The 13,785-nt window shown below is 35.5% G+C and overlaps 1 protein-coding gene and 1 long non-coding RNA gene across 3 annotated transcripts in view; both read left to right on the top strand.

The window, feature by feature from the left end:
* The window catches only part of LOC127526725 (uncharacterized), a 217,178-nt gene that overhangs the window by 67,133 nt on the left and 136,260 nt on the right, over positions 1-13,785 (top strand). The window lies entirely within an intron of this gene.
* The window catches only part of LOC114645750 (protein mono-ADP-ribosyltransferase PARP14-like), a 40,225-nt gene that overhangs the window by 12,593 nt on the left and 13,847 nt on the right, over positions 1-13,785 (top strand). For both annotated transcript variants that reach the window (XM_051923159.1, XM_051923160.1), the window contains 6 exons: positions 1,656-1,892; positions 5,838-6,062; positions 7,449-7,515; positions 8,726-8,872; positions 13,099-13,158; positions 13,329-13,502. In XM_051923159.1, coding sequence (XP_051779119.1) covers positions 1,656-1,892; positions 5,838-6,062; positions 7,449-7,515; positions 8,726-8,872; positions 13,099-13,158; positions 13,329-13,502 — 910 coding nt within the window. The remainder of the gene's footprint in view (positions 1-1,655; positions 1,893-5,837; positions 6,063-7,448; positions 7,516-8,725; positions 8,873-13,098; positions 13,159-13,328; positions 13,503-13,785) is intronic.

The raw sequence follows: 13,785 nt of genomic DNA, 5'->3' as shown, positions 1-13,785 counted from the left end.
GACATGCAGGTTAGGTGCATTGGCAAGTCTAAATTGGCCCTAGTGTGTGGGTGTGTTTGTGTGTGTCCTGCGGTGGGTTGGCACCCTGCCCTGGATTGGTTCCTTGTGCCCTGTGTTGGCTGGGATTGGCTCCAGCAAACCCCCGTGACCCTGTTTTCGGATTCAGCAGGTTGGAAAATGGATGGACGGATGGACACACTGAGATTGTTGTTAGGTTTTGACAGTAACCCCTGCAATGCCAAATCGTGCTACAGTTACTACAAATAAGCTGAACAGCCCATACAGTAAAGTATAAATATGAACCCTTTCACAACAATCACTAAAAACTACTAAATATTTTTCCTACTACCAACATTTGTTAATTTCTCTTTTCATTTTGCTTGCATTGAATAGAAATTTATTTTGATGCCCCAGATGCCCGCAGCCATCTGCCCCATCCATTTCCCAGGACAGTGACACCCATAACCAAGGATGAACTATGGTCGAGTAAGGACACACAGCAATAGTACTCATAGTTGTTGCAAAACAGTGCATACAGCAAGTTTATTCAATCCAAAGCAGTGGGTGGAAAAGTAAAGTATAGGTAAATGCCTTCTTCAAGAAACAATTCATAAAAACAGTGCAATGTGGATGTTAAAACTCATTAAATAGTTCAAAATAAATATTTACAACCAAGAGTAAAATCAAAGTTAGAACCAGTCGAGATACTGAGACGCTGGCAAATATGGTCAACCCTCTGGCTGTTATCCCAACGACCTTCTATTAGTGTCTGTTGGGATATACTAGGCCTGGCTCCCTAGTCCTGCCACATTTGTCAGCAAAGGAAAGACTCATGAAGCACTTGGTCACTCCTGTTCCCAAAGCTCAATAGGAGTGACATGCCCCTGGGGCACAATTTCTCTCACTCCACCACATGGCATCCCAACTACCTCGCCTACCCCCCTCAGCACTGACTCCACTGCCCAGTTCTGTGCTCTCTCACTCTTTCTCTCAATCAGTTTTCCATCAATTTGATCTTGATCTCTCTTTCGTCTTAGCTCAGATCATTTATTCTCTGCAGAGTACTAACGAGGGATGGCCGTGCCGATTGCTCTCCCACACATAAATGAGCCATGAGCCAGTTCTCGCATTAAGCTCTCCACAGCTGCCTGTCTCTCTGACACACATCTACTCTCACAGAATCAGAGTTCCACTATTCTTAAAAAATCCCTACACCTTCCTTGGGACAAGAGTCTCACCATGAACCCCAAACATGGTCCATGATAAATATACAAAAATGCATGTCCATAATTAATACAGTTTATTCTGTATTGTTGATTTAAACAAATATAATAATGTTATCTTTGCTTAAAACAGTTGCTTACCAAACTATTTTTCAATTTACTTTGAATAAAGAAAAAACTTTACAAAGTATGCAACATTAAATTCACATATCCAGTTTTTAAATTTAATTTGTTTCCTTTGTGTTCTATGGACAAACATTTTTTTATTATACAGTGTCTTTAGAAAGCATTCAATATTTATTGAATATTTATTTTTTAATAATTCTATTAATAAATTATTTCATAATTTCTACATTTAATTATCACATAATGCATACAGTTATACGTATGCAGGTAAATTTATTAAGTTTACTTATGCCTTTGTTTTATTAGGACAATGTTTTGGTGGTTCCGATAATTGGAGGTGACCTTAATTCAACACAAGTCTCCATGGATTTACAAAACAAAGCAGGAACATTATTGCCAATGGCATTTACTCATTCAGCTCAAGGCAAACATTTCATCCCTGGTGATATACTCCCAGTATATGATGTATCGAATCTAAAATGCCTTCAAGTCCTCTATTTGTTTTGCAGCAAGTGGAATGACCCTCAGGGACATGCTTTAGAGGTAAATTTCCTTTTTTTTCATTGATTTTATGAAAATAATATACTGTATAGGGTAGACTTGGTTTCTCTCTGCCTGCTTGATAGTAAGACTCACTTTTCAGCTTCACGTGTGCAGTTTAATTTAAGATTTCATGTTTCATTTGATAGGAACTTTATCAATATGAAAAATATAAACAAAGGCTAATTCCATTCTAGAAAAAGAATGCTTTGGGTGTAGTGTTCTCTTGAAGAATGGTGAGAGGGAGTATGGAAGAATACTGAATTAAATTATAAGATCTTAAAAGAGCAGAAGAAAAGAGCAGGTTTGAGGAGCAGGCTAAAGTGTAATAATAAAGAGTTAGCAGGCTGTTCATCACTGGAATTTGTATTTTAGAGCTGTCATATTCATTTTGGAATTTTAGTTATATCAAAATATGTCTTACAGTTTCAACAGCAGAAATTCAATCTTCTTTATCATCATCCCATCCAAATACAGGGTACAGGTTGAGAAGAAATTGCGTGTCTTTAGGACCACGTTCAAATAAACAACATGTAGTGTAACAAGACAATGTACACCATTAAGTGTAAATACAACATTTTTGATTTTTTCATTTGTTTTTCTTTATTAATCTATGGAGGGAAACTGTCTTTTTGCATGACCTTTGGATGTTAGAGCACAGGGTCAGCCATTATGCAGTGCGCCGGGGCAATTTCAGGTTAAGGGCCTTGCTCAAGGGCCTAACAGAGTAGGATTCTTTTATTGTAGGGCGAAGTGCAGCAGATCAGTTATAAATGGCTTAACAATAGCGACATTAATTTATTAAAACAAATGCAATTTAAGAAGATAACAAATATACCTGGAATATCTGGAATGTAGTCACTGTTTACCACTTATAAAGTGCAATGTGTGCATTTGATTTTGACTGTTGTCACATATACAAATAGTGTAAATAGTGTAAAGTTCGTAGTTCAACTGTAGTGGGGAGTGCTAAAGCATTGAGGGGGTTGTACAAAGAGGGGAAAGAAACCATTACACAGTCTGGCTGATCTGGCTTGGATGCTGTGATATCGTCTACTAGATGGCAGGAGCCCATAGAGCTTATATGCTGGGTGTGAGCCACACCGCTGGACACCTTGTGGAGGCTGAGTGTGCTGTAGATGTCTTGTATGGACAATAGAGACACACCGATGATGTCCTCGTGATGAAAATGAAAGGGGAAGATTTGCCTTTCTCAGTCATTGTTGTGCTTTCTTGGTAACACATAAGCAGCTGAAAGCTGAAAGATGCAAATCTATCCATTCAGATTTTACTTACTCTAAATGGCATTTCAGGAAATTGTGAGATTTTTACCATAATTAAACTTTACTTTCAAAAATTGGTTAATCTAATCTAATCTAATCTAAATACATGCAAAATGACTTCATAAAAGCAATTCCATAAGAGAACTATATGCTTTCTTCCTGTGGCAATGGTACCAATTTTCCTGGAAGTGAAACATCATTTGGTTTTCAAAGTTTTCACAAAACTTTCAATTTTGTGTGAATCGTTTAATCCCAACAGTGAAATTCAGATGCATACAGCTGCAGAAACATAAAATACAAGGCTAAAGATTCACAGAACAGATAATATTGCCAATCAATTAATCAATAATAAATCATTAAGGTGGAAACACCGAATTGTCTGATAGCAGTGAGTATAAAAGACTACCCCAGGAAGCTTCTTAGAACAGCATGGTGAAATGAGCCTGTGGCTAAAAGTACTCCAAGACAGCATCTTCTGGAGGAGATGGAAGAGATATTTCATGATGGCATCCAATTTTGCCATAAAAGCTTCCAGTATGACCAGGGTTAGCCATGAGATGAAGCAAGCTTTCCTGATAAGTTTGTTCAGACATTGTTCTTCTTTTGAGCTCAGGTTGCTTTCCCAGGAGACTGCAGCGTAGAACACCACATTGGCTACTATGGATTGGTAGACATTTCCAGCAGCTTTCTGCACACATCAAAAGATCTAAATCTCCTTAAACAGTACAGTCTACTCTGGCCCTTCTTGTATAGTGCCATTGTGTTGTCAGATCAGTTCTGTTTGTTCTTTATATGAATCCCCAAGTATTTGTAGCTCTGTACCACATCTATAGTATATCCTCCCCATGAATGGTCTCAGAGACTCATCAGTATGCCAGGAGTCTACCACCTGCTCTTTTGTCTTGCTAATTTTGAATTGCAGGTTGTTGTCCCTGCACCACAAGGCAAAGTCCTCCAGTACAACCTTACTGTACGCTGGCTTGTCTTAATTATTAATGCAGCCTATGATGGACAAAGCATCTGAAAATTTCTGTAGGTGGCAAGTGCTGGTATTGTGCTGGAAGTCTGTTGTGTGGAGGGTAAACAGGAAGACAGGATAGTTCCCTCAGGTTATCCAGTATAACACACCACCATTTCTGACACACAGTTCGTCAGCCTCACAAATTGCTGTCTATTGGTCACGTAGTCCATGATACAGAAGATTTGGGGGGATCAAAATTCAAAGCCTTGAGTTTTTTCCCCATTCAATTAGGCAGAAAGGTGTTAAAAGCACTTTAAAAGTCAAAGAACATTATCCTAAATATGGTGCCAGCTTTATCCAAGTGGGAGCAGGCTCAGTGGAGCATGTAGATGAAAGCATCCTCCACACCTATATGTGTCTGACAGGCAAACTGAAGAGGATGCAGATGTTCTGAAACCAGAGGTCATAGCTTTTTAATGAACAGCCTCTCAAAGGTCTTCATGAAGTATAAAGTAAAATCAATTGGTCTGAAGTCCCTGAGATCACTAAAATGTCCTTTCTTTGGCACCGGGACCGCATAGGATGTTTTCTATGGCTGGTGAGCCTTCTGTAAACTCAAACTTCCCAGTGATTTAATATTTAAATAAAGATCTGTAGTAAAAAAAATCACTGACTCCTTTTCTGATGATTCAGGAGAGTAGTTGTGTGAAAGTCATCAACCTTGTGTTGTGGTTGTTCTGCTGGCATGTATTTTAATGCCTACTTGCTGATCACAATCCTAAGAGTTCAGTGATGCATGAATTGTGCATATCCTTAACTAGTATGAGGTGGTTACTAGTTAATAGTGGTCAGAAGGCTGCTTTCATTTAGTACATTTCCTGTGGAGAAAACACAGCGATTTGCATAATGGTATGTTTGGGTGAATCTTCATGTTAAAAATGTCACATTTTTTAAAAATGCATTGCTTTCAGCTATGGTGATGTGAATAAAGGCCATAAATAGAATTGAATTAACTTGTTCATTACAGCTGCAGAAAAGAGCATCTGAACTTGCTGTACCTGCAAAGCTTTTGTATAGCACCTCTGCAGTCAGAAAACATGTCATTGTCTGTCAGTAAAAGGAATGAGCTCATGACAATTTGAAAATGTGAAACTGGCTAATTTGATATCCCCTATGATAAGTGATCATGTAATGTGATATCCTCAGACAACAAGATCAACAACTGCAGCTGTCAAGTTTGACATTCCCTCTGACTAGAGGTGCTGTAATATAACACTGCCCTATGCACTTCTCAAGCCACATCTGTCTGCAGTTTTGGCTTCCTTATTATAAGCAGGACATAACAGCCTTAGAAAAAGCAGAAAGAAGAACAACTAGACTTCTTCCAGGGCTGCAGCAACTGAATAATGAGGAAAATTACAGAGATTAAATATTTTAAATTTAAGCAAATCAGGATTAATAGTTTATATTACTGAGGTGTTTAAAATTATGAAGGGAAGTAGTAAGGTGAACTGTCAGATGTTACTTAAATAAAAAGACCACAAAAACAGAATAACTACACTACAAAATGCATGGCAGTTAGGGTTTAACTAGAAACATGAAGTGAAAAGTAAATTACAAACTTTGTAAGTTGGACTCAAAAATTTGTTCCTAACAAAATGTGTTACAGTTTCTTGTTAATGTGATATATTTGGTCATTTTTAGATTCTTAAAAGAGGGCTACATAATTGCCTACAGCACTGCCATTCCAATGCTCTACAATCAATTGCGCTTCCTGTGGTTGGACCTGGCAGAGCACTGGGTTTTCCTCATGAGGCTGCTATCAAGGCTTTGCTGAATGAAATTAGCCAGTTTGAGAAGAAGTTCAGTTCCAGTTGGCTGAAAAAAGTGAAAATTGTCATTCATCCAAATGATAAGAATTCTGCTATGGTAAGTTATCAATTAGAAAAACATCTAAGATAATAAAAGTTAACACTTGCTTAACTTACCTTCTTACAAGTAGTATAAGTAAAGTATGGACATTTGACACTCATTCTGAACTATGTGACATTGTTCCAGAGATCTGGACAAACGAAAAACTTCATACATCAATCACTGCAGTAGAGTAAATCATTAAAAAAATGTTATCATACATTATTACTGATGAGTGAAACAGATGTGTTTCATTTTGCATGCATATTTTAAAAATTGCCATGTGATATTGCAATTGTGATGGGCAAAATTCACCAAAATGAGGTTTTTGACAGTGGTTTTTAATTTTATTTCATGCATGGGAAGCAACAAATATTTCTCTCTGAGGGTTATTTCACCGTCAAAACTGCTGTACCCTTCATTGGCCACCCTGTAGTCTTCCATGTCTCCTTTCAGGTAGCTGCACGTACTTTCATCTCCCAAGTACACTGCATACCTACCCAATCATGCCACTGCCATTTGCTGTCAGAGGTAACACCATCTACACTCACTTTCCACAATAAAGGAGCCAATCCAAGCAAAGATTCTCCTGAAGACTCCCTAGCTTAATTGACATTTAATTAGTGTTTTTAGCTCCATCACCATCTGTAAACAATGAATCAACTTGGATGTCTAATTAACATTTCACTTTGTGGTTTCTGCTTTTCCATCCTTTTCTATGTATTCAAGAAAGTGTATTCTTTCATTTCCAAAGTACTGTTGTTTTGTCATGGTAGGGTCCCTATTCTTCCCTTTACAAATCCGTATTGTGTAGATCTTAACGAAATGTCCCCAAATCCCTGCTATAGCTGTTATATGTTACATTAACTTTTATATCTATGACCTCAGACAACAAGACATCTAGAGGTCTTGCCTGACGATTTTCATCCCCATCTGGAGTCAAAAACTCCTACTGGTACATAAAATATCTCTCTCACCTGCCAAGGATGATGGGTGTTCCTCTATTTCTGTCTCAGCAAACAGAGACAGAGAAAAAGAGGATACCCACTCTGCCCCAAATGCCACACACCAGGAAACTTACCAAATTTTTCTGCCATTGCTTAGCATTGCAATTTACTCACATTGAAACATTTTGTGCAGTTCCTGGAAACTTGGCATTAACGCTCCTTATGATGCACTTGATATCTCTAGCAAGGCATCTTTTAAAGTAATCATGTCTTGTAATTTTTAATCATGTTAAAGCATACCTTTGAACAAATAGTTGGAGCGCAAATGTTCGGCTTTTTAAAGATATGATTTTTTTTATTTCACACATGTTTGACAGAGGTAACTAAAGTAGATTGGATTTTGTAATATATACCATGTGAAAATTATAGAGCTATTTATCTTTTGCATTTTATTTAGGTAATTCAAGAAGCAAGCAAAAAGTTTGATTTTAAGAATTTAAAGATGCATGTTTCGTCAAATGAATGTAAGTTACTGTTTTTGTTTTAATTTTACTTTTTTTTTTACCTGGATGAAATAATGAAAGTACATAATATACTTTTGAGAATAACCTTGAAATTTACTTGGTGAGTACACTAAATGGTATTTACTAAGTTATAAATAAAGAGATTTTAGAATGTGCTAAGTAGTTATCATAGTGCTACATACAACATTAATTTACCGAAAAACAACAGTCACAGCATTACAAAATGAAATATTCTTTATATTACCATTTTTTGTTGATTCTTTATTTAGTAGTTGCTTTTACCCTACAGAAAATCATGACATTTATGGCAAGAAAATAGAGGTTATCAAGCAGTTTATGGTTCTGAAAATTTAAGTTAGAGCAAAGGAATCTTAATGATATAGTCAGTGCTAGCAGTAGATGAGAAACTAGCAACTTAATAAATGTGTGTATAACTAATTGTTAATCACGTCAGATTAGCTATGAGAGTTTTCTATTAGGATATCACCTTAAACTAGTGAACCTTACTTTGGAGAACATGAAGTTGTGATCTTTGTCAATTATCAGCTTTCCCAAAGCTTAAAGTTCATTAAATGCTTTTAAAGGATGTGGGACTTTGTAGATATATATATATGTGTGTACTGATCAGATTAAACATATATATACCCATATTTTAACTGCGCTACCCATTTAAGACTTGTTGAAATATATATATTCAGCAATGCAGTCTTTGCTTCCCTGTTGTAGCTTAAGCTTAAGAACAGGCTTATGCATCAAAGCTCACATAGATCTTAAATGCAGCCGTTTTAAGAACTTACACTGAGATTGTAAAAAAGAAAACAGATAGTGGTTAACATAAGGGGTCCAGGTTCTTAAAGAAAAACAAAAGAACAGCTTTGTGTAAGGTGTGCAAAGACACAACCAGTGATTGTCAAAACGCAAAAAGTAAAGAACAAGCAGACAGATACATCTTAATGTGAGTTTATTGGCATCTGATTCAAGTTTAAGAATGTAAGGGTAAATTAGGGAGCATGTGTCCATGTCTGAATGGTGCTCTCATTATGAGGTACTCAGATAAAAGTAAAAAAGATTGTGCTGAATCAATTTCAGGAAAGCTTTAAAGATATTTTTAAGTAAATTATAAAATTTTTGGCAATAAACAATCTATTTACATTTTTGATTTTTATTATAGTTTGTTTCTCTGCTAATTATATTTTTTTTATAATTGTAGCACATATGTTTCATTCCTTGACAAGTTTCTCAAATGATGTCACTGTGATGGCAGGCACTGTCAGACTGCAGATTGTTCATGGAAATATAGTGGATGAATCTACTGATATCATTGTCAATTCAACAGATTTTCAGAGTACACATGCAGGTAGGAAATCCTTCATGTATTGCCCAGTGTCCCAAAAAGCAATGCTTCAATTGTATGAAAACCATTGTGAGAGGTAAGCATTGCCATTACCTGCCACTAGAGGCCTGAGCATAACCACATAAGACTGGCTCATGTTGTGACTTCAACATCCTAGAAAAGCTTTATCAGTCATTGCCTCAGTTGTATCAACAATTCAGTGATTCTGATACATTGTATATATAACAACTGTATATTGGTCTTTCCATACAGATATCCCAAACTGCTTACACTATTAAACCAACAATAAAAAAGACATAAATCACTGTTAACATTACATTCTCAAACCAGCTAATTCCAATTTAAGGTTGAGAGGACCAGAGTCTATCCCGATAGTATCAGAGAAAAAACAGGAATTAACTCTGGATGGGATTCAAGTCTATTACAGTATAGGGTTCCTCACCCAGACACAGCATCAATTTAAAATGACTAGTTAACCTAACATACATATTTTAAGGATATGGGTGAGAAAATATGATGCCTGGAAAGACAAGTGGAGAATGTGAAAAGAAGACAATGAAGAATCATGGGATTTGAACCGTGAATGGTAGATCCAAGAGATGACAGTGCTAACCCCTGCACTACCGCTCTATCCATATTCCTTTTCAGAACTTATTATGATTTGAAAGAAGCCTGAGTCAGAAAAAATTAAAATCCAATTGAAAGCTTTTTTGAAAGGTTGGATCAAGAACTAAACAAAAGTTCCCCCAGTGAATGCAGTTTGGTCCTGTGGAAGTGTGTTAAATTTTAGACTATGAATGGGCAACACAATAAGGAGAAACTGTTCCAGATACACTGGGGCAAAATCATGGAAACACATATAAGTCAATGTCTTCTTCTTCCTCTTCCTCTTCACCTTTTCCCACTTCTATGTGGGGTCGATATGCTTGATAACCCTTCTCCAAAAAGCTTGGTCCTGCATCTCCCTGCTAGTCAAGCATTTTTCCTTCAGATCTTCTTTGACGTTATCCATCCACGTCCAGTTTTGCCTCCCTACTTTTTTCTTCCCCTTTACGTCCATTCCCATCACTTTTTTGCCCACATATTCATTGTCTGTCCTCATCACATGTCCATACAACTTCAACCTACTTTCTGCACTTTCCCAGATATCTCTCCCACTGTTGTTGTATGTCTGATTGTCTCATTTCTTATTCTGTCCCTATTTTGTAACTCTACACATCCATCTCAACATTCTCATTTCTGGCCCATCTACGTAACTTCTTCTCCTGCACTCCCTTTACTGCTCATGTCTCAGCTCTGTACATCATTATTGAACTTATGACTGTCTTAAAAACCTTGCCTTTAACCTTCACCTTAATTATTCGATCATCAAATGTACAGATATAAAAAACTGATCAAGCATTTCTTAGGAGGCCATTTTATAAATCACAAACCTGCTGTCTAATTTTCTCTTTCTTATCAGTGGCAGTTTGGTTCTGAATGTACTGTATCTTCTCGAGACACTTAATGAATCTCTGTGTTATGGCAGTAAGTTTTATGATGTAAAGAGGTTCAAAGAAAATTTTATACAGTGCATCCATTTTAGACAATCTTAGTTTTTGATGTGGGGAAAAAGAAGGGGAACACTACAGTTTATGTGAACAACTCCCTTCACTTTCATAGCTAGGTCAAAAAGCATGTTGAACAAAATCAGATGCATGTAAGATGCATTTTGTTATATTTTCTTTTATGGTGAGTTGTTAAGAATTCTTTATGATTTGGTGAATGATTATTATATCTTATTTCCTAGTTAAGTTTTGGGGGCTAGCTGTGTTCTTGGTCTGCTAGTGCATAGTACATAAATTCCATTTATTTCACAATTTAAATCCTTAGTTCACTGATTGGCCAAGCAAATTCAGTGAAATAATTATGCTGCATTCCAGTTTACCATTATGAACTAGCAGCAAGTTATAATTTTAGTTTTAGATAATCAAACTGCTCCTTTTCCAGCATTCTCAACAATCACCTCTCTTAGACACAATGTTCTGTTTGGTATGTCCTTATAAGGGGCAGACTGAATTGAGGGAAAACCAATGAAGCTCTGTATCAGAAATGGATGATGGTGTTCCAGGAAGATAGAAGGATCAGGTGTAATTGTAAAAAGACTTACACAACCACAAATGTTCTTTGTATGGTGTGATCAGCTGTGAAATATGATTTAAATTTCTCATTGAATTTGCTTATGAAATAAAGAAGCTGCTGCAGTTGTTTTTTTACTATATTTTCCAACTTTTTTTAAAATGGAAAGAAAGTTTTGAAACAGGTCTGTAATCTACTTGGAGTTTACATACAAGTTTAGATGTATTAAGATAAGATGTACGGCCAGTTGTTTCCAGTGCTGACAGAACATGACCTTATCAAAGAGAATCATTTACAATGAATGTAACAAACAAACTAATCATAGGCTTGTCAATCTCTAGAGAAAGGTGGGATTTGAATCTAATGAAAAGGGTTTTTTTAAAGATAATGTAATCAATATTCCCAGGGCTGACCATTAAAAATTCATGGAGCAACAATGAGAGGATAATATTGCTTGAAATATTAAAATTGAAGTCTAAAATGATTTGAGACATGCTGTTCTTGATATTGGACCAAAAACAACCAAAGACACACATGAGTAAATAAAACTTTTGTTCTGAAAGGATTGAATGATGAATTTTAAAAACAAGTGCTTAACTTTGCGGCCTTAACTAATATCAAAATCTTTTCACATTAAAATATTGCATAAGAGGTGGCAAGGAATAAAATACTTGCATATTAAAGAAAAACAGCACTTACCTTTTAATGTTGTTTTATTTATCTGAAGTGCAAAAAGGTGAAGTATGGTCATTATCATAACAAACATTTTTGGTCCAACAATGAAAAAGAAACACAGATAGATTTCTTTTCTATTTCTGTGATCTTGATACTTCATCAATATGGATGGTGACATTGAATGGCAGGCAAATATTATCAATGCGGCAAATATTAGTAGAGTGTGGTAGATGGACTTTTTATATCTTATTTAAATGTTGTCTCCAAAGTCTAATAATAATGTTAATTGTAACATTATTGACTTTTCTCAGCTTTGCAAATATAGATATGGATATATCATGCAGTGTTACAACCTGAACAATAGTGATAATTTGTTGTTTTTTGTCATTTTCCATGGCCATTGTTCAGAATTTTGCATAATTTTCAAACTTTTTTAAACTAACATTAGGAGTCACCTTACAAATGTGTGACATGTGCTACATTGGAAAACATCTACCAGAGACTCATACATATTGAATCAATATTAAATGTACTGTTAAAATTTTGGGGAATATAAAAAATTCCAGCAATACTAAAGATGCACATGTCCCACAATAAGACTTCATTATTGATTGATGCAGACATTAAAACCGAGGTCCTGACTCTCTGTGGTCATCTAAGATCCCTGGGCATCCTTCATAAAAAACAGGCTAAATTTTCCTCTATGGCCTAGTCATTCTGGCCCCCTAATCATCAACTGTTTCTAATTGGCTAACTCTCTCTGTCACCACTTCACCAGTTAATAATTCATGTGTGGGGAGTGTATTGGCTGCCATTACATCATCCAGGTGTCTATTACACATCAGTGATGATTGAAGTGGCTCTCTACTCACTATGAAAAGTGATTCAAGTAGCGATTAAAGTGCTATATCAATGTAAAAATAAAATAATAGTAATAATAATAATAAGAAGAAGAAGAAGAAGAAGAAGAAGAATAATAAGAAGAATAATAATAATAACAACCAAAGGACTTCTCCACTTTTGTTCAAAATATTCTTTTAGTTATGTAGTTTACACTTCTCATTACTTTATGTGATTTTCTAATGTAACACGGAGCCCAGTTTTCTGAATGTCTTCATTTACTTGTGGACATTTCACACAGGTGAGGTCATATGCAATACCACTCTGTGAATGCTGTATTAGATCTCCAGGTCTTTATGTTCAGTTCCACAATTGTAAACCTTTCTGCCAAAGTAAAATAACCAAAACTCTTCTCTGGTAAATGTTTTATTTCTTTACTTATTGCTCATTTTAAAATCAATCTATGAATATTGTTGTTAAATAAGACCCTTCTTAGACAAAGTATATTTTTAATGAGGACACATGTTTAATGATAGCAGGGTTAATGTCATTTCACTGCCATCATGTTAATTTCACATTTTTGGTTCATTTTATAGGAGTATCCCAAACTATATTGTCTGCTGCTGGATCAGAGGTGGAAACTGAACTTCTGAATGGTTAGTTGCCTTTTTTGCAACATACTCTAATTAAGCTAAAGTAGGAGTTAGCTTATAAAATTATAATCATATTATATTTATATATTTGTATAAATCTGTATTTAATAATCATATTATACTGATATATTTGCATATCTATTAACTCCATTTAACTTATTTTTTTCTTCAAGCACCCAGCCATTCTGGATTGGTAATAACTAGAGCCGGAAAACTGCAGTGTAAGAAAATCATTCATGTTTGTGGAAATAACGATCTTAACCAGATTAAACACAGAGTACAGGAAGTTATTGAAATTTGTGAAAAACAGTCCTTCCGATCAGTCTCATTCCCTGCCATTTGTACAGGTAAATACAAGTATTTGCTTTCCTGGATTTATTGTCACAAACCATATAAATTAATCAGAAATGACTGTTGTCTGGCTTTGGGGTTTACAACAAAGTTCTCATACCTTATATATAATTTTAACAGATTTTTTCTTTTCCTTTACCAGGAATAAACAAAACTTTTTACATGAAACAGTAATTATAGATAGATAGATAGATAGATAGATAGATAGATAGATAGATAGATAGATAGATAGATAGATAGATAGATAGATAGATAGATAGATAGATAGATAGATAGATA

Source organism: Erpetoichthys calabaricus, chromosome 2 (assembly GCF_900747795.2).
Source record: "Erpetoichthys calabaricus chromosome 2, fErpCal1.3, whole genome shotgun sequence".
NCBI lineage: Eukaryota > Metazoa > Chordata > Cladistia > Polypteriformes > Polypteridae > Erpetoichthys > Erpetoichthys calabaricus.
The sequence above is the reverse complement of the archived record's forward strand: the minus strand, read 5'-3'. Positions and strand labels throughout refer to the sequence as shown.